Source organism: Gavia stellata, chromosome 9 (assembly GCF_030936135.1).
Source record: "Gavia stellata isolate bGavSte3 chromosome 9, bGavSte3.hap2, whole genome shotgun sequence".
Lineage (NCBI taxonomy): Eukaryota > Metazoa > Chordata > Aves > Gaviiformes > Gaviidae > Gavia > Gavia stellata.
Window position 1 is genome coordinate 20,873,763 of NC_082602.1, and position 27,824 is coordinate 20,901,586.

At 41.0% G+C, this 27,824-nt stretch overlaps 1 protein-coding gene across 1 annotated transcript in view; it reads right to left on the reverse strand.

Moving 5' to 3' along the window:
• Positions 1–4,363: 4,363 nt before the first annotated feature.
• The window catches only part of VSTM4 (V-set and transmembrane domain containing 4), a 39,737-nt gene continuing 16,276 nt past the window's right edge, over positions 4,364–27,824 (reverse strand). The window contains exons 4-8 of the mRNA XM_059821430.1: positions 27,669–27,776; positions 22,775–22,808; positions 17,616–17,728; positions 16,700–16,761; positions 4,364–4,722 (exon numbers count right to left, since the gene is read on the reverse strand). Of these exons, the coding sequence (XP_059677413.1) occupies positions 4,597–4,722; positions 16,700–16,761; positions 17,616–17,728; positions 22,775–22,808; positions 27,669–27,776 (443 nt within the window). The 3' untranslated portion in view covers positions 4,364–4,596. The remainder of the gene's footprint in view (positions 4,723–16,699; positions 16,762–17,615; positions 17,729–22,774; positions 22,809–27,668; positions 27,777–27,824) is intronic.

The following is a 27,824-nucleotide window of genomic DNA, read 5'->3' on the forward strand; positions in this document are numbered from 1 at the left end:
AGGCTTATAATATGGTGCTAGGACAGGTAGGATTCTTGCCCTACCTATTGCTATGCAGTCAGTAGAGCACATTGCTTCAGCATTTAGCCTCTGAGTGGAAATGCTGGAATATGCTGTGAAGTTTGCTGAAAGAGCTGGGGCAGCCAGGAAGAGGGGTTTGAGATCCACAAGTTGGAGCTATGGTGTGTTTTGTGCAGGTGTTTCAGCAGGCGTTTTCCTCTGTGGGCTGTGCTTAGAATGGGATCTGGGAAGCCAGCTCAGAACCCAACCTTAACCATTCCCTGAATTTCCAGGGCTGTTTTCTCTGAGATAATTTGTTAATCCTTTCCAGAGAAGCAGTGTTAGGAATCATTTGTTCTTTACAAGAGGAAAGACTGACAGAATTGAGGTTGTTAATTCTCTTTTCAACCTTCCCTTCAATAGTCTTCAAATATGGAAAAGAGCATTAAGAGGAAAGGGAGATGTTCTGTATGTCTACTGGGTGAAAAGGCAAGAAGATATAGCCTGTATGCTAGGAAACATTTTGAATGATTAGGGCTATGGAAATGGATGATGAGGAGAGTATGGTACCTTATCCCTGTATGTTTCTAAGAAGGACTAGCTGACATCTCAAAATCTGTTCCATCTCCATTTTCTCTTTTTCTGAGAGGAGTAACACAAACTCGGAGTCTTCTATTGACATACAGTCTTTCGATCTACTCTGCCTCCGAACCAAGATAGTAAAATGGAGTCAAACCAGCTGGTGGAACAAATCACACCAAATGTGTATATTTCAGATTAGTGCAGGAAACTCAGAAAAGCAATTGTTATGCAGTCGAATTTAGGAATTTTATGTTTTACCCTGGCAGGTTACACTGAAGCCAAAAAAAGATCTTTGAACCCTGACGTCACTCACCAGAGGTGTTTTGGAGAAGCCCTCAAAAAGCAGAATTTGACCTACAAATCAAACATCAAAAGAGACCTCATCTGGTCTGCGTCCTTCTATGCCAGCAGAACCTGGCTAAACCATGGCTAAGGACACAAGTTTATTGAACTTCTTAATGAAGAGAACCTCACAATTATGTTACAGTTATTCTAAAACAAATAATTTGCTTGTAATTACAGAGATAATGACATTCTGACCACACCTACCGATTAGAAAGTTGTAATAAAGAGTAATAAAACACCTTTTCCTTGGGCTGCAGAATCAACCCCCACACAGCCTGCAACACTAATATGATTTACTCCTATTTGCTGATGGAGGATTCTAGTAATAAAATTTAATGTGGAGGAACAAGGTGCATTTAACCAAAGCTGTAAACATCTCTAATTCTATTTAAAGCTATAGGGTGCAGTACATTAACATTTAACAATCTGATACTAAATTGGTGTGAAGCAAATAGAGCTGTATTTGTTAAAATTTCAGCACTAGGCTGTGTTTTACCAATGACAACAGAAGGAGTAACCAAAATAGTATGACTCAGCAGACTCCAAGTGCTGCTTAATAAGGTATTAAAAGTCTTCATGGGAGTTTCTGTCATAAAAGAACAGTGGACCACATTCAGCTCTGCTGCTGTTCTGCTGAAGCCAGAGGGAGTTAGGCCAGAGATTAATTCAGCCTTGCGGTTCCTGTTAGAAGGAGCTAAATCCAACTCATTCTGCATTTCTCCCACTAAAGCACATTATACTCAGTGAAATTTCCTTCTCCGTAGTCTTTCAAGTGAGTTGCTTTGAGACTTAAAGATGTACAATTAATTGCAAGGTAAAGGATGACATTTTTCTTTCTCCAATGATATGATCTGACATTATTAAATCTGGGTGGATGCTGCATAAGAAAAGGCATAAGAAATGTCTGCTCAGGAAGATGGGTGTTCTCCTGAGTAGTATTTCTGGCCTTTCACTCAGCTGGTGTGTTGCCTTTCAGGATTCTGCTGTTGTCTGAAGTCAATCACAAATGGAAAACATTTTAAAATCGTGAAATTTTCTGCAGAAAGAAAAATTCAATTCCCATCTATTGGGATTGTCTAAATGCTGAGTACAAAATAAACACATATCCTCGAATCGTTCTCTAGCAAGCAATAAATCCTACACAAACTGAGAGAACTTATCTCACCAAAAAAGGTAATTTATTTAGCTAAATTAACTATTATTTTGGGGAATTAGATATCAAACATAAACAAGAATATATAGAATATTAATACACAAAGAATGGTATTCATTAAAATACTGGGCATAAACATACAGTAGAGGATTTTTCTGAACAATGGGCACAATGGCCAGTTGTATGTAAAAGGAATGTTTATATACAAAACTTTAGAAAGTTTTCACAACTAAGTGGTCAACTCATTAATGTGTTAGGGCTTTATTTTTAATTCCAAAGGAATCACTAATAAGTTCTATACTTTTCTAAGGCCTTTCTTACAGCTGTCGGCATAAGAGATGTCCTCTCTGAACAGTCAGTTAAACTCTGGGTGTTCCAAAATTGATCCCTGAATGTTTGATCACTCTTTAGCACCAATTTCTTTTTGGTCAATGAGTTGATTGCTGTTGTCTTTGGATGCCCATCACCCGGTCAGAGAACAAGGAAAGATACCGTGTCCTTTTGGTGGGTGATTAAACTCCTGGGATAACGAAAAGGTCAAACAAACATTTTCTCGACAGCTCACAAATGCAAACATTAACAATGCAAATAATTACCAGCAAACCTATTGATAAAAGCTGGCCTTAGTTTGGAAATAACTGTTTTGATGAGGGACTAGAGTTGGAATTAGTACTGTACATAATGGCCAGCCTACAAGCTTTTCTTAAATTCTTTTTTTGTACAAGAGATTTTTATCTAACATGGAAGCAAGTGCCTGCATTTTACATTTACACATCCTGGCTATACAGTAACAGATTATGTATGCTGTCTAGTTTCTACGCCCGTTCAAAAAAGTTAAAAACCAGTTTATACAGACTTGCTTATTCTGGTGAAACCCTCCAAAAGGCAGTGATGTGCTCTCTTCCTTTGTTGCGTGTCCCCATCCCTGCATTGTCACCCCTGCCCTCCTCTCCTGCGCTCCCATGCAGTAACAGGAGTAAGGGAATGAGTATTCCTGCGATGGTTCCCAGCTGTTCTCTGAGCCCTGGTGAGAAGTTGCTGTATCACTAAAAACACCTGACCTGTAAAGGAGGAAGCAACTTGGATCACCTTGGTTAGGATTTCAAAACCCAAGGCCTGCAAGTGCTACTCCAAAATGCGCATTAAATAGTGCTGAATGAGTGGCCTGTCAAAGGGCTCCCTCCCAGACCTGGAGAGGACCTGGCACATGCCAAGTATCAAATCTCCATGGCCTGATGGTGAGCTAAAGAGCCCATGCTTTTACGTCTCCATTAACTCTGCATTTACTCAAGGGCTAAAGCTTCCCAAGGGCTGAAAGATGTTGGGTACCCAACTCTCCCTGAGCTTTGCTGGAATTTGGGCATTGGAGATTTAGGAGCTTGAAAACATCAGTCCAGCTGTCCTTCATGGCTGAAATGCCCAGGATGCCACAGAATAGCCTGTTTTCCATGAATGTGTAGCAAAGGAAAAGGAAGAATCCTTTCTCAGTTATCAAGAGGTGAAAGAAGAGGACACGTATTTTGCACTGTCACGTTAGGCTCATTGCCCTATCTCCCGAGCCCTGGTCTTTCCAAAGAAATAACTCCAAAGTAAGTGAGCAGGGCATGACAGAGTGCTCCATACTAAAGGAGAAGATGTGTGATTTTTCCTCTAGATAAGCAGCTCAGTAATGTAGGCCACAGGAGGAAAATTTTGTAGGTTTGGGGTCACGAATGTAGATCAAGGCCAAAAGCAGTGTCCTTGTTCTGTCGAAGTCTTTTACTCACTAACAAGTTTTTCCTATTCCAAATCAGAATTTAAAAAAGATCAAATCCTGGAAAATGTTCGCAAGCTATAAATATTCTTCCTCAAATCATGGGGGTTTAACTACGAATGTTTCCTTTGGGTTATTTTGAAATGTTTGATTTCAAGCACTTAAGAAAAACTTTACTAAAAGTAATGTAAGTTTTTAGAGACAGTGTCATTTAGAAAGGGAATTTGAAAATATAGAAACAAAACCTTTCTATAACTATTTCTGGAGGGGGGGAAAAAGCAGAAAAAGTAATATTAGCTTTTCCTTTGCTGTAGAAAAAAGCCTCAGCTTTACTGAGTTAATATTTTTCTGATGGGGAAAAAACAGCATTAAATTCACAAAATTCCTGGTCAGTGGTCTTTGTCTTCAGAAGCAGGCTGATGGGCATGGATCTTGCCACTAGTCCTTCTGAGGCTTGCTAAGATGTTGATGTTTGCAGCTGGACTTGTCACATTAGCATCAAAGAAGGAATAATATTTAGTATTGAAAATGCCCCAGGAGGAACTTCAGTCCATTTACAACAGGGGGGCTGAACACTACAAAGGGTGTCTCTGCTTTTTCTATGATTACTTTCAACTACATTTTGTTTAAAGGTCTCATAGGAAAATAGAAGTGCATGAATGGAAATAAAAAAATAAGGACATTTGTATGATTTTTATAAATAAACAGCACAGCAAGAATTAAATAGAACACAGACAAAGGACATTTATACAGGCATGAACTATTACAGCTTGTTCTCCTCAAAGAGTATCTGTGCGTAGACTGTCGTACTGGGAATGCCTTTGGCTTCCTGAATCGGCTTCATAAGTTCAAGTTCAGCGTATGTTAAATTTTCCTCTGCGATTTTCGGCTAGGAAACAGAACCAACAAATTACAGTTATAATGTCGTTACCACTGAATGTAAAAGACACCTTAAATATTCTATAGAATGGGCTATATTTCTTCTCTCGCACATGCTAATTCTACTGTGCTGTTAATTAGTTTAGTCTGCAATAGAGTTAGTTCACAGAAGATGAAATAAAAATTATATTAAAAATAAGAAACAGGAAATACTAGGATTTTCAGGTTCATTTCCAATTTCTCCTTGTTTCTCAAACACTGAACTTCTTAATTTGACAATTGAAATATTGCAAATTTGAAAGATGTATATTAGCAAAATATCAGCCTCTTCAATCCTAAATTTCACAATTTAATTTTAATTATTGCAGATTCCACAATTTGAAATATATACACCAGATTTGCTTCCCAGCTGTAAATCTTGGACCAGTTACATCTCTAATCGCAGCCACTCACAGTACGTCTCAGAACCAAAAAACATGTTAAAAATATGCAGAAGGCAGCAAAAATAGATAGAATTCAGTTACTGTCATTCCAATGGGATTTCATGCTATAGATGAGTTCAGAGGTTAGAACAAAGGGCATACCACCAAAGCTATCTGATGTATTACACTGGTTGAGTTTTAGACTTAAAACTATAAAACTTAGCTAAGAGAGATGTTATCAAGAAAATTTACTGAATGAATTTCACATGGGTGACGGAAGAGCTGCCTACTGCTATTGGGGACTTCATCCAGACTCAGAGTGGTGGCTTAGAGGAGGAAAGTCTTGTCCTGTGTTCCTTTGTATGTGTCGGCTTATCAGTTGGGAGTGGGTTGTTCATATCAAAATCACCTCAGAAAATGTAGCAACAAACAAGAGTTGCTGTGGAATTGTATATGGAGCCCTAGTACTTGAAATGGATTTCAGTTCACCTGTAGAAGATTAAAGTCTGTGCTCCCTGAAGAAGGGTGAAGTGCTAAGGCCCTATGCAAGTGAAGAACTGGAGAATTTGTTCTGTTATCTTCTCGGGTACTGTGTTCTACCTGAATGTAACTGATGTGCTCAAGTTTAAGCCTAAAAAGGACAATTAAAACAAAACAAAAACCATTTCAGCCATGCAATTTTTTGCAGTCACAAGACTATACCTTATAGAAAAGGTTGCATCTCTGAGACCAAGAAAGGCTTTGGCAGTTGTAAACTGAAAACTGACTCAAAGTTCATAAACCAAGATTTTCCATTCAGTACTTAAATGTTATAATGAAGAAATTGACAATACTTTCCAATGCCAAGAGTTTCCTTTATGTTTTATTTACTGCTATTTATTTCTTTCTGATTTAACATAAATGATTCCTGTTTCCTTGAAATGTGTTTGAATAATTATTATATTGCCTTCTGGCTAAAAAGATAAACATCTAATATCCTCTGAAATCAGTCCCTGTGCTCCCCTGCTTCCTGTCTTTTGCACTGCTCTGGAATCCTCTCATTTTGCCTTGACAGTTGCTCACACTCCGCATTTCAGATTGTTTCCCCTGGGTGGATCAGTTTACACTTTTCCAGCATTAATTTAATCTTATTTCTTCTTTGCAGGTCTGATCCTGAAATACTTTGTGCAGCTGCTGCTGCAATTGGTGTCACTGAAGTCAGTTGATCTCTGCATGTGAGTAAAGGCCATTTGCAAGGCTAACTGTCTGCAAGACTGTAATCTTTGCATTTGATTATTCACATGGTCTTTCCTCCCTCCCCCTCTTGCATGGGTAGTCTTACTTGATCTCAGCTTCTGGTCCTCATTCACTATCAAATGCTCCCCACTGTTGGCTACACAGAAAATGTCCTACTTTCATTGAATTCTCTGGTGCAATGACGTAAAAGGACTTCCTGTGGATTCCAGCCTGATCTTGTATGTAACAGAAATAAAATCATACATTTCTTTTGTTTGTTCATGTATTGGAACTGAACTGAACTGCTGTGTTTAGAAAGACAGCCATCCTATCCTGGCTTTGGCTTAAAAAGTTAGAAAAACTTTTGTCAACCGCTCTGATACTTAATTAATTTTTATATTCCCCTCTTCTTTCTAGCCTGAGAGTATTAGCCTCGGTTTCTAGGCATTTAAGTTGTTTTTGCCTTTTATGATATGTTAAAGATTCGTTTTGAGATTTCAAAACTATATGTGCCCATCTATTCAGTAGGTAGTACAGAGGCTAAATACAGGAATTAAGTTGAGACTGGACATCACAATAACACCAGCAAATGTTGAAGATTTTATTCTCAGTGTATGATACCACATCTAGTCTCTATTTGAAGGTACTGGGCGTTTTGCTGCCAACTTCAGTGGGTGTCACCTCAGACTCTTAATGCAGAATGATACACTGCATGTCAAAAGCCTCCTAAAAATGAATCTGATAAAACTTTACAAATAAGCTGTTGGTCACTGCCAGAGTAAAACTCTACATTTCCCAAGACTGACCCAGTGCATCTTTTGAAGTAGAAATATTTTCATTGTTCTGTAGAAACCAGTTGCTCAGGGCAAGCTAAATCAGTATATGCTTTCCCCTTTGCTGTTTAATTGTATTTCATGTTATGTTTCCATTTAGAAAATGCCACATGTCCTAAAATAGCCACCCCAACGCCCAGCTCATGTAAATTTTAGAACTAAGATTTATGAAATCATATTGTCCAGGTGTTTTATTGTGTTATCTCAAAATTGCATTGTTTTCCAGTGTAGATTATCTCTTTATTCTTACTTTATACTATTATGTTTGGATATGAAAAATAACACTAGATTCCCCAAAACAGGTCATTGGGCAGTAGTGGCTGATGTGTTGCTTTCATACATTTTTATGATGTTCCTATAGTAAACATAATTTAATAAAACCAAAACACACTAAATAAATAATTGCATCTAGAAAAGCAATAAAACCAAATAAAATTAGTACTTTCATAAGTGGAAAAGGTACTTCAATTACTGCTACAAGCAACAGCACACCATAAAATGTGTAGAATAATTTCCCTTATGCATATTTCTAGTATGTAATAATTTGATTGAAAATATGAGGAAACACACAGGAGGTTCAAAATTGTGAAGGGTATACAGTTTTCAGCAAAGGATGCGTAATAACAGTGCATGGAAGCCAACACTATTTTAAAGTACCTATGGTAGCCAGGATTTTTTTCCATACGCTCTTCTGTACTTCATTTATCAACCATATGTTTAATTTAATCTTGCTGGTTTGTTTGTCCAAAACCAATTTTTTTTGAACAGGCAGAGAAAGAAAACTAATTCCAAGATTTCATCTGTCATTTGGATTGGATAGCATTTTGGCAGTGTAAACCTGGAATCCTGCCACCACCTCCTTTTTGGAACAATAGCGTGACTCTAATAACTGATGTTATAGGTGGGACTGGTACGAGGGCAGAAGAGAAAGAGACAGTGAATTCACCTCTCTCTCTCTGTCCTGGCTCTTCACTTAGGAGGTCATTAGGATTTCTGTGGCTACAACATCCTTTCCTGAAAAATTACATCATTGTTCTAAAATAGTATTGAAATTATTTCTTCAAATAGAATTCTGTTCCAAAGTGACATTTCTAGATACAGTCTTTATCTTGTACGTCTGTTTTCTCATCTTGGGATCACGCAATTTGCAGAAATATAAATTAGGAAGAGTCATCATTTTCCAGTATATCTTCTGGCAAATGCAAAATGATTCTTCTTCCAGATTTCTTACAGTTTAATTTTGGTTTAGTCCAGTCACAGGGTTTCCCATGGATAACTATTCGAAAGAGTTCACTTATAGGAACGTTTTTCTTAATAAACAATCTGCAAACTCCATCATGTGACTATTTAAAAGAAACTAAAGTATGTGTATACATAGCAAGTTTTTTATTGGGTTTGTCCAGTATATAAATGTGTTAGAAATTACCTAGAAGGGTTGGGTTTTTAATGAAAATTACTCTGATTTTTATGTCATAATCACCAGGAATGTCAATTTTGCTCTTCCTAGGCTTAGCTGGTTTGTTTCTTAGAAGCCTCAAGGATGTTTACTGTGTGCACTCTCAGACTGAAAGTTCTTGAAGTTTTAACTAAGACCACTTTTATCCAAATTTGTAATTAGGTATGAAGAAAACAAGCAAATAACCACCTCATAAATTTAACTTGTCTGGAAAAACAACTGATGCCAACTTGCACTTACGGATTGCTGCAATCTCACTATTCCATGATCACATCAGTTATCATGAAGATGATGAAATGAATGTGCATTTCTAATAAAAAAAAAAATCCCCTGATTCTAGTTCACTATTAAAAATAAGCAGAAAAGGGCTCACTTCCCAGTTCACTTCAATCTTAAATATTTTAGTGACTATTGCTGCAGACATTTGCCTTGGAATTCAAGGTCTATATGATCGCATGTGATGGAGTTTTTGTTTGGAGTATCATGCAGAATGACTTTAACAAGGGACCAGCACAAGAAAATTATGTTTATAGACCAAATTGAATCTTCACCTCTGAGTTTTCTGGATTTAACAAGTAAAAGTCCCAAGTTCCAATCAGAACTTCGTAATATTTTTAGTAATTCCGATTTCCTGCAGAAACAGTTGAAAATGAAACCCCACCCTCACTGGCATGCCCTGTGCTCACGGGTGAATGGATTAGGTCAGCAAGGATAAAACCTTGCCAATTACACATATGTTTGCTGGTCTGATTGCCAGAACATGGCAAATTGCCAATATGGACTTGGCCACACTGCGCTGTTGGGTGCACACTGCAGTGCTGCAAGATGCTGTAGGAAAATTGAACTGGAATGGTACAGAGTCAAGAGGTGGTGGTGAGGATCCAGTCTTCAGGAATTGCACTTCTTTCCAGGTCACTCCACAGCACAAAGCAAGCAGCCCTGTCCCAGTGCCATGAAGTAGCTCTTTCTTAGCAAGCACTTACTGGAACCACCATTTTTTCTCTCCTTTTCTCTTGCAAAGGCCAAACTTGGATCTTTGGCCTTTTCCCTTTCATATTTGAGAAACATCCTGTTTTGTAATCACACACTGTAAAGATCTCCACACGAAAAATGCGGATACTGTCCAGATGGCACAGATCAGGAGCATCCTGTGTCACTGCCTGAGCACGCTCAGTCAGAGCGTGTCTAGACAGGACTCTCCAGGCCAACTGGATGGGCTTTGGCCACAGGGACAGATTGTTGCTTCTCTCTGCATGAATGCCCAGATGGGAGGAAACTGCATGCTGCGTGCAACCTAAGGAAAAGGAGCTAGCCCATCTTTTCCTCTGCGTATCTGTTTTTCATAAGCATCTCTTTTTGAAGCTGTGGGAGGGGATGGAGTATGGCTGCCAGCTTGGCCATCACTGGAGGGTCAGCTATGGAGGTGAAGGCAAGATTCACCATCACCAACACCATTCAACTCCATCACGGGTTGGATTCAAAACCGTGTGGTCGCTTTCGTTTTTTACCCGTTGCCACGGCAGCAGCTGCTGCCATCCCCACAGGGGGGAGCAAAGATTCAGCATATTTGGTGGACCGGCTGCAACTCCCTTGTCTGGGCTGCTGGGACAGGGGCAGACAGCACATGCTAGCAGTGGGGTTAGGCAGGAGTTTTCAAAGTTAATAGTGAGAAAACTCACTGTAGCTTCAGAGAAAAGGATTAATATACACTGGAAAACCTCTCTCTCTAGAATGTGTGGTCTTTCTTGTGCTGAAATCAGTAGTGCTCCTCAGGGCCATAGATACACTTACGCTCAAACTCTATGAACTTCAGTGGGATGGCTCCCTCATCAAGGTAGTAACTTAACTCAGGAGCCAGAAAGAGATTGTTTTTTCTCTTTAGAGCTTTGGGTGTTTACCAATGTTAGTGTCTTGATTGCGGGCAGAAAGCCAGAGATTCCCCTGGAAGAGAGGAGCTTCAGAAATTACTTCTGCAGACCTTCATGAAAAACTAAAGCTAGATCTGCAAGATGAGCTATGCCCTAGAAATGCAACTCCTGGCCAGTGAGAGCATTGAAATATCAAGGGAGACATTGTCTTCTCAGTGCCAAAGCTGAGAAATAGAACACTGGAAAATATGGGCAGTAGGAAGTATGACTTTTAGTGGCACTATCAGTTAAAAAGGACAGGTTCTTTCCACTAAGGAAAAGAGTTTTACTCTACTCCCCAGAGTAAAAAACACTTCCCAGACTTCCTGGAAACAATATTTACAACAATTTGTGAAGCCTCTTTCAGCGCTGCATCTAAATTTTGCTCTTGAATACCACAGAAGTTATGATAACAAAATCAGGGACAGACAAAGATGATTTGCTAAGTCCCATTGAATGATTTTATTTAAAAGAAACAGAATCCCACCAATGTAGGGCAGGTGGTGACTCTAAGGGGTGAGCCCAGTCCATCTTTCTTCATTAACAGAATTAGATATACCTGGCAGAGGTTTGTCCAGCCTGTTTTAACAGCTTTTGGGGAAGACCGTCCTCACCTTTGCTAATGTTTTATTGCTTTTACAGTTGCAGAGTTATTCCTAGATTCCAAACCAACATTGCTGGAAATCAGCCTGATTTCGTTTTATCCTTCAAAAAGGTCCAAGGAAGTAATTAAAGGTTTTCATTTTTCAGATGACTCTTTTATTACTCCAAATGTGTCATCACACAGAAATCATCTGCTGTGGGATTTTGTAAATACACAGGTCTCGGCACAATTCCAGTGAGAGATTTTGTGTATTTATACAAACTGTTCCTTCTTGGGGGTAAAGATAGCAACCTGTGATCTGCATGGGAAAGCAGGCATAACTCAGCAGTTTTGAATATGTTGTGTTCTGAGTGTCAGCCTGAATGTGTAAATGATATTCAAGTTCCTATGGACATCTCACATCCTAAGGAGAGACTGAAAAAAAAATAAAAAAAAAAATTATTCATCTCACAGAGAGGGAAATTATTTGGACTGGATGGAAATAGTTAAGAATCACAGGGAGTCAAGGAAAAAAATGTTCACCACTTCTTTCTATATCATATGTACCATGTTACTTGAAGTCTGTGGAGATCAATAATGCCTTAAGAAATTGGGAACTTAAATCATCACCCATTGCTACATATTGTGGAGGAAACAGCTCTTCTAACAGAGGGTGGCATAGCTTTTAATTTAAAATCATCCAGGAGAAAAGAAGACCTGTTTGTTGCCAGATCCAGAATCCACAAATTACTGAACAGATGTATTTAACTTCCTTTTTCTTTCTCAAGGAAAGGGCCAATGGTACCTGCAGGTTAAGACTAATGAGGAATCCTACTAGCTGTGCAAAAAAATTACTAGCCTACCCTTCCTAGCTAGCTTGATGCATATGATATAAGAGTGGTTTGAATGATGTAGTGCTTAATTGTAAGATGAAAAAGAACACAGGGAAAAAAATCAACTCCATCCATCAAGTACTATCTTGCAATGTTTAAATTTGCTCCCAGGTTGCTGTGAGGCTGAAGCTGCAGGACAGCAGGCTGGAGCATAACTTAGAATGCACAAATTCCCCAGCAAGCAAAAACCAAAAGCAGCTCTTTACATTTCACAGCTCTGACGTGGTAATCAGACTACAAATAATTCACTTGCACATCTAGACCCCTTTCCCAAAAGGACTCCAAGGTCACTGGTTCAGATACACAGTGGATCTGGCTGGTTTGTTGTACAATGGGAAATGCACTCCTGAAACCTAAAAGTCAAAAGGATTTTTCTGGTGAAGGAAACTTAAGCTTTTGGGCAAATTTAGGGGCACCTGCCTTCTTTGCTTGATTCAGTATACACCAATGTAGAACACTAATGTAGAGCTAAATATGTAATGCTTAAAGCTTGATTTTGCTGAGTACATGCAGATGATGAGACCAAGTCACAGCCTTCTCAGTTCCACAGGTGTCAAACCTATGTCAAGTTCCTGCTCAAAACACCACCCTTCTGTCTTGTAGACACGTCAGGAGCAGGGAAGCTGACCTTTGAATGAATGCTTGCAAATTCCAGACTTTCAGACAAGTTACTTATTACAGAGTAGGCACTTTCAGTGCAGGGACTGTCCTGACCTGTACTGGCGGGCACTCAGCACATTGTCAGCATTTAGTCTATAAATAAGGATGGGATTTTCAAAGCTCCAGAAAGAAACCTGAGCTTCTCATATCTGTTACATCTGTAAAAACTGGGAATCCAGATGTCTGAGCTGCCTTGGCAAATCTCAGCATAAAATATATAAGTGGTGACTGAAAAACGCAAGCAGGCAGAACGAGTGCAAAAGACTATGCTTTCACTCCAAGTTAATAACTTTGAGAAATTTACCTCAGTCTTAGATAACCATAAGCCCTTCCTGTTTCTCAAGTAGCTTTTACATCATCATCATCAAAAGAAAATCTCAGTGATCATGTGGTGCCAGGCCACCAGTGATCCAATTCATGCTGAGATAAACAATGCTGTCTATGCTGTATGAGCTGTAGGTAGAAGGATGCTTCTTTTAAATAGCTCAGCTATGGTCACTCCGCTTCAGAAGTCACACAGGACCAATAAGTGTTCTGTGGTGGGTAACAAGCCAGATACACTCTAGTAAAGAGGTTAGTCAAGAGTTTAGTCAATGCAGGAACAGCGGAAACCAACTCTTACGTATGGTGTGCTTGACATGTACAATGCATTTGAAGAACAAACACCAAGGGAATAATTTGTAATACAGGATGTGTTTACCTGATTTCAAAGTGGGACGATTATATGACTTAGCAGAGGCTATATAAATCAACAGCAGAATCGGGAAGATTCCCTATAGCCTGTCTTATCTGTGCAGGTATTCCTCCCCTTAAAGTTTAGTGTGAAAACGATGAAGTCAACAAAAGTTTTGCTTAAGTAAAAATTGCAGAATTTGGTCTAACCTGAAGTCACATCCTTTCCATTGGCTCCAGTGAATCACACATTAGCTCCGAAGCCTGGAGGTGCAAACCTTCATGAAAAGACACTGAAGCCTTTTCATTTAGATGATGTTCTATAACTGACACTCTTCGGCTGTGACAACTAATCTCTAGGAGGCAATGAAAGGCTTACCAGAAAATGTGGTTGAGGAAGTATAAGATTTATGTCTACCAACTCAAAGGGCTAAGTACTTAAGGCTATAGCAGAACAGCCCTTAGAGAGCAGAATTTGTGGGCCTCTAGAATTTTCTTCTTCCTAATGACTCTCTGTGCTTCTTGCATGCTATAAAAACCATCCCTTTTTGCATTTCAGCATCTCTATTTCCTTTGATCTGTACACATTTCTCATTGATGCTAATAGAGAATGACACTGATGGGGAATATTTTTGCAACAAGGGGAGCATAGAATTGTTATTCTGGCTAAAGCAAAAGCAATATGACTTAAGCAGAGTTTTTAAAAGGCTTTACTCAAGGCTGTGCTATTGAACATGATATTAGGCTTTCTCTCTCTTTTTTTTTTTTTTTAATTTTCATTGAGATTATGTCCATATTTTATCCAGGTTATTGTATTCTTGTAAAATTATACTGCAACCCACTCTAGCATGTTAACAACAAAAGAAATTCTCTGGCTTATTATAAACATCTTTCAAGAAACCAGAAGCACATGTCCTCTGGAAATAATTTTGCTGGTATTTAGGTTATTACAAAAAATTTCCCAAAACACTGGAATTATTTTCTAATGTTCCCTTATACTCTAGCTTGTTTGCTTAGGTTTTCTAGAATATTCTCCTGGTGCCCTGGTGTGGTACCTTCTTTGGGTTGCACAGGGAAGCTACAGAAGATGTCCAGAAACTCAGCAATTTGAGTGTGTCTTTGCAGTGACGATTATCTAGTAACTATGTGCCATCAGTGAAAAAAGACCTGGTGCAGACACCAGCTGTGCAATAATTACAGCTAGAAAGAAAAATTCTTTTATCCTGCAGAGATATGGCAGGATGATGATAGTATTTTTTTTGCCCCAAAGCAGACTGAAAATTTAAAATCTGAGAAATTTTTGAGAATTAAAAAAATGGGGAGGCAAGTATGCTGAAAATGAAAAAAATGTTTCATTTAGATTAATTTGATATGTCTTTTTTTCTGTAATTATTATTTTGTATCTTTGTTGAAACTTCAACTGCATTGTAAAAGGAGACAAGAGGAACAGAAATGAGAAACAGCTCTGGGGAGTGTCCTGCTCAGCTTCTGAATTTGCCTTACAGACTGACTTGGGTTTAGTTTACTTTGCCCTTTAAAGTATTGCTAGGTGAGTTTGGGTCTTGCAAATCCTTTGGATAATATTTGCTGGATTACTTTTTGACTTAAAACTAACTCATGTCCATAGATTTTGTGTTTTCTGCAGGCTGCAATGTCTCTCCAGGTGCACTCTGAGGTGAAATATGAAAGGGAAAAGAGCATAGCCAGACTCAAGTCCGACAGCAAGGCATTAAAATCAAGTCTGCTGGCTGCACGCAGCGTGCGGATCCTCAGTCGTGCTAGGGAAGACAAAGCTGATTTCGTTGTTTGAAAAGGCTTTATTCCTGCTCACCTCCAAGGAGTTTGAACCTTGGCTGGGATTGCGTAGCAGGAAGGGAAGAGCCAACAGCTATTTGTGGCCCATATCCTTGGATTTATTCCAGAAAAAAAAAGCATCTGGAAACAGATTTACCTCAAGTTCAGCATGTGTTGATGTGCTTTATTGACCTGCAGGAAGAGTCTGAGTGCTTTAACTGATGAGAGTTTTTCATCGGAGGGCTGAAGACTGACTGATTTCTGATATAGCTGCGTGCCTGGGCACAGTGATTAATGCAGCGTGCGCGGCAAAGTGTGACTGTCATCCCCTGATCCTGAGTGCTCTCACCTGTCTCTTTGTCCTCTTAGCATAGCTTTGGCCTGACACGATTACCTACATGGGTATAAGGTTTTTTCATGCACTTGTACAACGCTACCTCTTCCTCTACTGAAACCTGACCTGTATGAGCAGAGCCTGGCCAAGGTGCAATCCCTGCAGGACCAGCAGAGGAGAGGTGAGCTCCATACTCAAGCAGCAGTGTCGCCTAAGATTTTAGCTGAGCTGTTCTGAAGTCACCTGGCATGATGCCCAGGTACCCTGGGTTGTACCCTGACTGTGCTTAAAAGGGCATGGATATTTACGGACAATTGGTGGGAAGGTTCCCAATTCTAATCCTCATCTGAAAGTGAAGCCATCACAGAGGTGTTCGGGTTATTCAAAGAGCCTAACTTTAGGCACCCACCTTCACCTAAGTTAGGGAGTTAGTCACCCTGGGCTCTCTCTGTTGCCAGAGAAGGGAGAAATGATCCCCAAAAGGCAATTGGGAGCATCTAGTTTGAATTAGTAGGAGCATCAGGCTCCCACTTTGACTCATCTCTCTTTCTATTGACTATATACGGACCCTAGCAGACCACCCTCTTTATATAGGCAGCTGAAGTTAGTTGGTATAAAACTGTTACCCCTGGATGTCTTGTCCAGGTACTGCTTTGTTACTAAAGCAGAGAAACATCTCTCTATTTAATTTGTCTGGCATACATCTGCAGGTGTTTTTCAAACAGAAACTCATATCTGACAAAAACTGTCATATGAGTTTTTCTTTTCCTTACTATGAGCTATATACATTCATCTTATTCCTGCAACTTCAGTTTTTCCTGATTTGCACTGCTATAGGGCAGAATCAGGTCCCACGTTTCTGACTTGAAAAGTCGCAGAAGCAGTGTAACCAGTATGGTTGTGATTCTGTCAGTAACTGGTGTTTTTTCCAAAGCAACCAGCTGCCAGAAGCATGTGAGAATGTCATTTAAGAACAGGCTAAATTTGTAGACATGATGACTGCTAGAAAGCTGGAAAACATAATCCAGTGTAACCTAATGCTCAAAATGAAAAGAGCCAAGACAATTCATCACTTGAAAAAGTATTACTTAGAAAAAAAGGACTTGTATGATTTTTAACCCAATTTATAGTTTCTGAACCTAGAGTTCTGGCAACATTACAGCAATTGTATTGAGAGAGAAGGATATGGAGAAAATAATGTCATAGAAAGTTACTTACCAGGATCAATTTTCTTTGAGGTTTCAAGAGCTTGGGCTTAGGAAAATTAGTGGCTATTGGAGCTATGGAAATAAATATTAAGGGATCATTTCATATTATCATCATTCACTGTCATTTTTAGTATATGTATTAGCAATTCATAAATTACAGATTAATAGTGGATTAAGAGTGAATACATGTACTTATACCAGAGTTTAACTGTATTTCAGGTAATATATTTTACAATGAAACATAGGGCTTATGAATTGGAAAAATTCATGAGATTAAAGAATCTGATATGCAAACATGCTGTTTCTGTGCAGGAGCCCCAGCAAATACACCTCTTGAGATCTGGTCACTTGTGATCTAATGCACAGTAAACCTTTGGGTCCTTTCCCTCCTCTCTCCCAGTGACTCAGCACTGGCAGTAGTGTTCAGAAAGTACACCCGAGAGTTTGTGTGATTGATCCTGGAGGCAATCGCAAATCCTCTTTGGAAGTGAGGTTCCCCAAGAGGTTGATCTTTATCTGCTCAGCTTGCTTGACTTCTCAAGTGCACCTGCAATTTTAGGAGTCCAATGTGCTGGCTTCCTTCAGCCTATCCCCAGCATGAAATTTCATCTTGCCTAACTTTAATCTTCTCTTTGAGCAGGGTGAATATTGCTACAGAGGTTCCTCTCTCTCCTCTGATCAGTGGGAGCTGAGACCTCTTGCTTGGACTCGGTGACTAGCTTTTCAATAGCTAAAACTGCAGGGAGGTAAGAGCCCTGGTCCCAGCAGCAGGCATGGGCTATTTCTTCCCCCACTGATGGGAGCGAGCACAGGTCACCTCACAGGCAGTCGGCAGCAGAATGCAGGAGTCCTGACATCCCACGGTCTGCTGTCCCTCCATGGTTGTGCTCAGGATTTGAAATACCTCTGCACCTCTGTTTTCATACCTTTTGCTGGGATGGCTGGTGGCTGCTCCACTTTCTCTTTCTCTTTCTTTTTCTTTACCTTCTTGGGCTGTAGAGGGGACATGCTTGTCACGCTGGTAACCGTCTCCCCGGAGCTGCAAAGCAGAGACCCATATGTGAAGGAAAAGTGAAGGCAATGGAGGGAAAGATACTTTGTCCCAGCGAGTTCATGCAAACACGTCACCTTGCATTTGTGAGAGTCCCTGCTCAAAAACTTGGATTTTGACCTGGGGATATAATGAAAAACCACTTACAGGGGTTGGAAATGCTCTGGGTCTTGCCTTTTTTCAACCATACAGCCTGGCTGAGAAACTCAGGAGCCTGATCAGTCCTGGTGCAGAAAACGCAGTGTTGGATCTAAACAAGACTCGTTTCATAGCACCTATTCCTTAAAAACATGTATGACCCCACTGCTGCACCCAGGGTGAGCTTGTACCCTTCTGTCCTCGAGGGCCAGGTGCACAGAGGGGTTAGGTGACTTGCGTAAGCTCACACGGGAAGCATAGGGCAAAGCAAAACCTTTGATGAGGTTTCTGGGCTAAGACTGGCTGAGTGGCCAGCAGGCCAGGAGGGCATGCAGCATGCCTTCAGACAGCTCGCAAACCCACATTTGAAAAAGCTAGCTTTTTAAAAGAGGCTGGTGTGCTGAGTGCATGTAAAATGGAGAAACAGTGCCCCAAACTCTTAACTCGAGCACTTGCGTTCTCCAGTACATCCATGCTGAAAAAGCTCTAGTAGGTATGAGGGAAGAGTACAAGTTACATTATAAATAGACTTCTATCCAAGAGGGCTTCTGTGTTTGGACTATTGCAGTTCATCATCCTCCAAGTCTGGTTTTTTTACCCTTTGCATCTCCCAAAGTCTGGGGTAGTATATCCTGCTTTGAATACACAGGGCTTGGATATACACTCAGGTTGCAGCAATTGTCACCATGTGTCAGCTGAGCTGTGGTACCTGCCTGTGCAGGTGCTCCTAGCTTGCGACTAACGTGAAATAAAATTGTATTGGCTTAACTGTTAATGAAAGAAATCTTAACTTACATCTGGGGTGGGAGGACAGTGTATAGCAGTTAGTTATGATGACTATAGTGGTGGAGGTGACTTGCCAAGCAGTTGTTGCTCAGCTGCATCTGGCCATGGGCTTGCCCTGGGAAAGATTAATGCAGTGTGGTTGTGGGGACCTTTCTGTTCTGTGCTGGTGAGTTACACCACACAATGGGGTCCAACCAGGGTCTCCATAGACATAACACTGTCAACAATGATTTCACTGAATTTTAAATCATTTGTCCCAAGCTGCTGCTCCTCTCCAGGTTCTTTTGCATAATGAAACATTCCTTTTATATTAATAGAATAAAATACACAAACTGGGACAAGGCCTTAATGAAAGTTAAGATTTCTCAGCTGTTAACCACACAAGAATAACAAAATAACAGATATTATCATTTTACACAGCTGTAAATCCAAATGAATGTCACTACCATTGGTAAAATCACTCTGGATTTACACTTGTGTAGATTACAAAAAACCTCTGGTTTGCTGATTTTCCCGAGTTCTGTTCCATGTACTCAGTCCAAAACATAAGTTTGCTGCCAAACTTTTTTAAAGTGTTTAAAAACTTTATAAATAAATCACACTAATTATGTAAACTGAGGGTTGTATTAAAATAATTTCCAAGTCTGCCTGCACTATTGTGAACCTATCCCACAACAATCATTTGTTTCTAATCATTGTATTAAAATCAAAACATGAAATTGTTTAAAACTGTCCTGCCTAGCTCCATTGCCCAAACACGGCAAACTGCAAAGAACAAAGAATACCAAAAAGGGGATGAGAATGATTTTTTAATGCTTTTTGCTTTAATAATCCAAGGTCATTAAGGCAGATGTGTAGCTTAAAGATACTATCATTCTGACACAGCTACTTTAAGTACAATATATGAAAAGGCTTAGTGTCAATTAATTGCATTAGTTATTATTCCTGCTTTGCCACTGAAAAAGTGAAGCTACAGAGAAATGTATTTGTAGCTTATACTTGTCTTTTAAATGCCAGGGCCGTAGAGGGTTAACTAATTCTGGGAGATACAATAACTGTACTTGCTGTCTTAGAACTGAACTCCTCAAACCAAACAAGGAGGCTCAGAAAAGACTCCTTGGCTCCAAAACACTGCCTCTTTGTGAGCTTGTCTTGTTCTATGTCTAAAAGGAAAGTTAGTTTTTTATCTCCAGCTCCTCCTCCAGCCTCCTGGCTTCTATTTCAACAGTGTCACATTGTGCGTTTCTTGAAGGATCTAATGAGTTTTTAGAGATCAAGAAAAAGACAGGAGTTGTTTGGGCAGAAAACCTGTGGAAGGTGTCTAACAATCATGGCATCAGGACAGGAGTTTCCCTGGAGGTCATGGCTAGTATTTCTGGAATATACTGTCCCAAGAGCTGGCAAACTACTGCAATTTTGGGCTTTATTAGCCTTATCACAGTCAAGGATGTGGGACTTTTCCTATGGTTGTATAGATCAGCTATTCTCTCTTGTCTGCAGGGGTACGACAAAAAATTCACCTGAGTAAACTGGGAGCTGCTTTGATATTTTCCAAATAGGGGGGCTGTGTGAGGAGGTGCCAGGGGAGGACTGGGTACTTGGTTCTGGTTCAGCCTGGCAGAGTTTGCTCCTACACCATTAGATCGATGCCATGGAACCAAGGCGTGAGATGGACAGCTTTCTGAGGTGAGCACTTTTTTCACCTCAAATTATTTGTCTCCAGAAGAGCAGTCACTGAAGGACTGGAGAGTTCAGGCCAAAACAAATAAATAAAAAGACAGAAAAAAGAATTCCTATTTTCAAAGCTACACCTCCTGGGGGTTTCTGGATCTGAAAACTGACAAAATGAGCTAATAACAAGGAAGATAATAAGAAGGAGGATATTTAAGGAAATAAACTCCCAGAAAATAGAATTAGGTGGTTTGGAAAGCCCAAAATAACTGTACTTTTTATTTAGGTATTTATTTTTAAAGTGTGGGAAAGAAATGGTTTTTGGTTAACTCATTTTTTTCCTTAATTTGTTATTGGTCAAGTAGCAAACCAAAACCCAAACATTTGCTTTGTTTTACTCAGGAAATCTGGATTTAATTTTCTCTTCTACCAAGGCCATTTTGTGAGACCTGGGGCAAATCACTTGGCCCTTTGTGCTTCAGATTCCAATTAAGTAAAACCACCATTACGATGTCAAGACATGAAATATTTTAAGATGCTTAGGTATTACTGCAGTGAGAGTACAGACGTTTCTTAGACACCAGACTATTGATGTAATTTTGAAACTGGATTCTGCTCTGAGTTTGAAATATCACTAAGGGAGTTGGAGCTGAGCCTCTCAAATCAAGGCTGAGTTTTACACAATGTAGTCATTTTGACTGGCAGGAATCTCATGCAAATTAGTTCATCAATTTGACCTAATGGATATTTAGACACTGGGTTTTGGGTACAAATGTCTTGAATTAGGTTCCAAGACAAGGAATGCGGAGGTGAAGAGAAGCGAGTTCAAAGGAATTAATGGTTTATGTTTTGAGCAGAGGGTGGAAAATAAATGGTACCAAGTGTGAAACATAACAAAAATTATGATACTGGTAACACTTTCACAGCTATTTAATTTTAAAGCCCTGAAGTCAATGCACTTCAGACATGCATTTGTGGGATGAGGGCTTTCACCAGCATATCTTGCCACACTGAAATACATGAAACCTTATTTTTATCCATATAGAGTCACGCATTTGTTTCACTTCTGGAGACTCTGTTTTACAGTGAAGAAATCATGTTGACTAGTTTTCTCCCTGCTATTTAGCCTTCTAAGTTTAGTGTTTGCAGTAGTATCACTACCACATTATGTATTCCCAGAGAGGCAGATTCTGTATTACAAGTCTTTTTATCTGGCTGCCATCCTCCATATTTTCAGTCATCTTTTCAATCAGGTCTCATTTTTCTCCTCTTCTTGTGTTGTCTACCAATCTACTTTGATTTCCTCCCCCTCCCCCTTCTGTTTTTTTGTTTTTGTAATTCCAACTTTGTCCCAGCAGCTAATAAAGAAGGGGAAAGAGAAAACATCCAGGGAAAAATGAAAACTGCTGAGCTGTCTCTGTAAACTTTTGGTGTGGTGCAATGGCTGGTCAGGGTCACAGAACAATGATCTTTCCATGAATAACATGAAAGTTTCAGTTTGTACTGGCCTCTCCCGAACTCTGTTGCTTTGTTGTGACTTCACTTACATCCAAGTGTCAGCTAGATTGAATACAGCGATAATCCCATAAGAATGCACTAAAAATTACACTACTTGAGGATCTAGGATATGCTATACTTGGCATTGAATCTCGTAGTATCTAAAAAGATACTATGAGAAATAGTATCTGTGAAACCAAGTGGTGCTGCATTTAAACTACAAGGCTAGAAACACATGTTTTATGTCACTGAAAACTGGGAAACAGCTGTTCTTCTGTGTTGTCATGAGGCATCCTTCTTTAATCTTTTTTGTTTGTAAATTACTTCTCTCATCTTTTTTTTACTTCAGTTCCAGCACATTTTATATCTCAAGAAGATCATACAATGGAAATCAGTTTTATTGCACCACACAATCAAAAACTTTTGGCAGCTAGTGGTATTTAAAGGGACAGTGATTAATGACTGCAGCAGAAGTAGAATTTTTCCCATCACTTGGAGTCTTCAGCTGGGAGTAGGCTGTGGGCCTAGACAATCTGCTTTTGAGCTCCACTCCACGTTCCTGGGTGTGGGAATCACTGTGTAACATTGTGGTTTGTTTTATGTACCTGGATGGTTTAAGTCATTACCATCTGGTGAGGTGTTGGGAAACCCGAGAAAGCCACCCAGGATGAAAGCAGGCTTCTCCAGAAAGCAATTCTGAGCCTCAAGGAGAGGCTGGTCACTGAAGCACCTGCAGTACCTCCAGCTAGGTAGCCCAGGTAGATCTCCGTTATCATACACAGCAGATGTTGGCTTGCAGGCATATTCATGGGTCATGGACCAGGACTCTTTATCCTACTGCAGGCATTTTGGAAAACATTACTCATCTTCTTCAGCATACACAGCAAAACAAAACCAGAACTGGTGCCTTGGGTTATAGTAAAGAGAAGTGTAATCTCCTACCTGTTCTGGGGGCATTTCACCAGGTAATGCTTCACTGTTAAAGAAAAAAAAAAAGAAAATGTGGCTTCACACCAACACAGTTTATGAGTTACAAATGGGCACTGCAGATGGGCCTGTGTTGCCGACTCTGTGGAGTTGCCAGGTTGCTACACTGGGAGAGCTCACTCTACATTATATTAGGCATTAAAATGTAGTCTGACTCGAAGACATAGCTAGGCTTGGGAGAGGGAAATGTATCAAACAATACCAAAAATGTGGACATGCTGGGCAACACACATTCCAGTGGGCAGCCCAGCCAAAAGACAGCTTGCTAAGGAAAAGCACAGCAGGCCAGTAATTTTACTTTGAAGACTTTTATTTCCCTTGTGGTGCCTCTATTTATTTCCAGAAGCCTGAAATAAACTATTCACCCACAGGAGCCACTGCTGTTCCTAATGTAAGCTAGACTGTGGCCTCAGGCACAAAGGGATTGTGTGCTCCTGGGATCAGATCAGAGCTCCAGTCCAGCCACTATCCTGTCTGGCAGCTGTGTGTGTGAGCTGTATAAATCCTTCTGCCTCGTATTCCTTTGACTCAGTAGTCCTGAGCAAGGGCACACCCCCCCCCCCCCACCCCCCGCCCCACAGCCTTTTAGGAGCCAGGGTTATTAAGATGCTCTTTTGTGGCTTAGTGGCTTCGTGCCCTGCACAAGCTGTGCCGCGGGCTGAGTATGGATACATGCAGGCCGGAGGAGAGGGTCTGGCTCTTATGGTTGACCTACTGCCAACTTATTTCTCAGAAGGAAAAGAGGGTGCATCCCTGGGCCACAATGTGAAGTTGAATACAACATAGACACCCCCCTCCCTTCATGTTCTCTGTTCTTTAAAAGGCTATGAAAAACCAGACAACAGTGCACTTACATGATTATGTCCCTCTCTACAGGAAAGTTTTAATATTTGGTCTTACCTAAATTCTCCCATTCTAAGGAAGCTACACAGGTGCTAAGGAGGTGTGTTTTAGTCCTAAGGAAAGGGGAGCTGAGAGCCTGTGAACTGGGGCTAACACAGGGTCCATGTCTAAGCCAGCCAAGGCAGTGCTTCCATCGATCTGTCTGGCCTTTTTTAGATGTACAGGAGAACAGTAGGCCTGACCCTTTGGGAGTAAGGGAATGCTCATGCACACTGTTGACATGCTTTTGAGCATCTCTAGGTATGTATTATTTTATTTTGCCCTACAGTAAATACTCCAAGTCTTTGAACCAGGGATTGGGAAGAACAACCACTCCTGTAACAAATGGGCATAGGCTTCTACCAAAACCACAGAGGGGTTGCCAGCTGGAACCATTGCTGCTTCCCACAGCATCCCATAGCTGCCTTGTACTATGGGACAGCCCCAGCTGCAATGCCAATCCAATCAAACTGAGGGAGCTCCTTTGGTGAGGAACTGGGTTCCGTGCTGCCCTTCTCATGTCAGAGCCTTGAGGTAAGCCAGGATCTGCTCAGGTTTCACAGATAGACACTCCAGAGGGATCATCTCCAGCTTCATCTACTGCAAATCCCAACTTTTAGTTCAGGTATGAGTTGCTCTTTGTCCCAGGCTGGGCCGTTCTTGTACAGGGTTGGGCAGAGTTTTCCCTCCCTCTTCTCCTCGCACTTACTTGGGTGTCTGCCTCCACTCCCTGGGTGTGTTTGCGGGCTTGGGCTGGGTTAGGGCAGGGCAGAGCAGGGCAGATGATTCTCCTTGTGGTATTAAGGCTGAGGAACTGGGAGAGGAAGCTGGAGTGGTGGGAGAGTGGAGGGAGCTGTTGGTGTCACTGTGACAGGGATGGGGTGACTGGACAGGTTCAGGGAGAAGCCCTGATGGAAATTTGCCCAGCAAGGTGAGGTAAGGAGGTAGATTTGGCTGTCCTGGGCCTCTGACCTGGTCTTTAGGGGAAGAGAAGAGCCAGGCTTCTCTTGAAGGACCTCTTAGGAAGCTGATGTGGCAACCATCTCACTGAAAGTGGAAGAAGGCTGTGCCTGGAGCCTGCCTGGAGGTTTGGGGTGATGCAGAGGGAGGAATAACGCCATGCGTCAGTACAGATTAGGGGCTGACCTGCTGGAAAAGCAGCTCTGTGGAAAGGGACCTGGGAGTCCTGGTGGACAACAGGATGACCATGAGCCAGCAGTGTGCCCTTGTGGCCAAGAAGGCCAAGGGCATCCTGGGGTGCATCAAGAAGAGTGTGGCTAGCAGGTCGAGGGAGGTTATCCTCCCCCTCTGGTCTGGTGAGGCCGCATCTGGAGTATGGTGTCCAGTTCTGGGCTCCCTGGTTCAAGAAGGACAGGGAGTTGTTGGAGAGGGTACAGCAAAGGACTACAAAGATGATTAGGGGACTGGAACATCTTTCTTATGATGAAAGGCTGAGGGACTTGCGTCTTTTTAGTCTGGAGAAGAGAAAACTGAGGGGGGAATCTTATCAATGCTTACAAATACCTAAGGGGTGGGTGCCAGGAGGATGGGGCCAGTCTTTTTTCGGTGATGCCCAGTGACAGGACAAGAGGTAACAGGCACAAACTTGGTCATAGGAAGTTCCATCTGAACATGAGGAGGAACTTCTTTACTTTGAGGGTGGCAGAGCACTGGAACAGGCTGTCCAGAGAGGTTGTGGAGTCTCCTTCTCTGGAGATATTCAAAACTCGCCTGGACGCATTCCTATGCAATCTGCTCTAGGTGAACCTGCTCTGGCGCAGGGGCTGGACTAAATATTCTCCAGAGGTCCCTTCCAACCCCTATCACTCTGTGATTGCTTTGCTGTCCTTGTCTTTTCTCCTTTCCTCAAGGAAGAATGGACTTAGTGATTTCACTGCAGGCTCTTTTCACATGAATACTAGCATCTGCCTAGTCCAGCCCAGGATTGAGGTACAAAGTGCCGAGGATGAAGAGGAGGTAAGATAATGCTTTTTGAGGAGTGATGCCTTATTCTAACAGTCTGAATGAGAGAGCACTGCTGTTGGCTGACAGGGTTCGTATCTTGTGGGCAGACCATAACCCATGGAAGGTGCCTCTGGAGGGGGTAGAGGAGTGTTGAGGGAGGATGAGGCTCTTTGTATCCCATGGCCATAAGGCTGAGTGGAAACAGCACCTCCCAGGGAACTGCTGCTCTCTGGGGCAGATGTTCAGGGCTGAGCCTGCTGCCATGGCTCAGAAGCTGTGGGGAGAAAAAGGAATACGGAGCTGGTGCAGACTGTGTCTATCACTGATGCTTCTTCCGCTGCTGCTTCAGAAATTTTAATTCCCTGATGCTTGACTGGATGCCGAGCCAGTTAATGTGGCTCCAGAAAATACTCTGATCAGGTGGTCCTAGCTGAAAGACTTGCCTGAAAATCTTATCATTGTATACTGAGTACCTGTCTGCTAAGCTTTATTCTGTTACATTTCCATCAAATCAATAAGTTTAATGCTGCCAGCATTTACTGAATAATGTTCAAAATCTAAATAAAAATTTGGTGAGGACTGCAATTATTCATATATCAGGGTAGTGAAGAGAGGATTTAGCAGCTCAGAAGAAATTACTTTTTCTCTGTTGTATATGCTTATTCTATATTGTATTCTGTATTATTTCTATATTTAACTGGTGTTGGCTCAATGTAAAGAGACCTTTTCTCCAAGTTGCTTGTATGCTTACACCAGTGTAAATCACCAAAACCAGAAGCAAAATATAGCCCAATGTCTGATCAAGAAAAACCAAGATACATCAGTGTGTCTAGTCCTTGTGGCTTCAGGGTGACTCACCACGACCAACATACTTAAGTGTGGGTACTCCCTTGGCACAAAACCTTTGTCATCACTTAACAGGGTAGGAAGAATAACATTGATCTTGCTCCTTCCTCTTGGCAAGCAGAGTTGTTGGGCTCAGTTAGAATCAGAGTTACTCTACTGAGCACACTACCGGGAAGACGGAGCCACAGCCTGAAATGTGTTTGTGGTCAGGCACGGACTTCTGTATACATCTATTTTTGGTTTACACGTCTTCTTCCTCATGTATCTGAGTCACTCATTCCTTCATGGTACATGTGTAGTGCTGAAGAGGTAGCAAAGTCACGATTCTCTCCTGTCATTAAGAGGACAAATCACTAACCAAACTCTTTGTGAAAGCTTCTGTTCAAAGATGGTCCTTACACTCTCCTCTAACATGGTGGCTGCTAAGCATGCTGGTATTCATCCTCACAGCTTGTGTGAGGTCTCCAAATAAACCACTCTTAAACTGAAATGAAAGTAGAGCCTGCACTGGCTACTCCACAGATCTGAAATAGCACTTTTGATTACAATAGGGCTGCTTTCATGCAGGCTTAGCCTCTCTGAGAGACCCTCTCTAAGGAAGAGAAGAATGAAATGGTAATCCTTGATCTTGAAAGATTATTATGAAAATGCACATGTGAATGACAAAATTACGTTTTAGTTTCAAAGAATGCTACAAAGGAGAGACTGCTAGTAATAACCCCCATTTTCCCAAGAATATTGACAGCTAGTCAGGAAGGGAGAATAGAACAGAAGATGACTGCTTTGAAACACATCTAAACTTGTCTGCATAAATGTCACTCATGCAAAATGTTAGCTAGATCTGGCCAGAATGCGATTTAGTGATACAGCACTTGGGCTTCTTTGAAAGAAGTTCCAACAAACTTCAATTTATGTTTATGCAAAGCTGAAAAATTTTGAAAAGCAAACTTACAGTGAAATAGCTGTTCAAAGGGAGCAAAATGCTTTTGTTCTACTTTTGCTGGCAGAAATGGTCTTTTCTACCAATAACTTTTTTGTTTTTATTAAAATCAAAGCAAGGAGATACTTGCCTTCCCTGCATTTTCTGCATTCTCCTTCTCCCCCTCTCCCTCTTTGGTAGGGGCCTTGCAGTCAGCAAGAATGGTATTTCACTCACCTGTGGATCTTCTCTTGTTCAGGAGTGACTGACAGAGAATGACAAGTGTAAAAAGGAGGACGCTGATAATTCCTATTGAACACACAAAGACTGCATACACGTACAGATCTGAAAGCCAAGCACAAATGATGGTCAGTGTTGCAGCTGTATGCATCA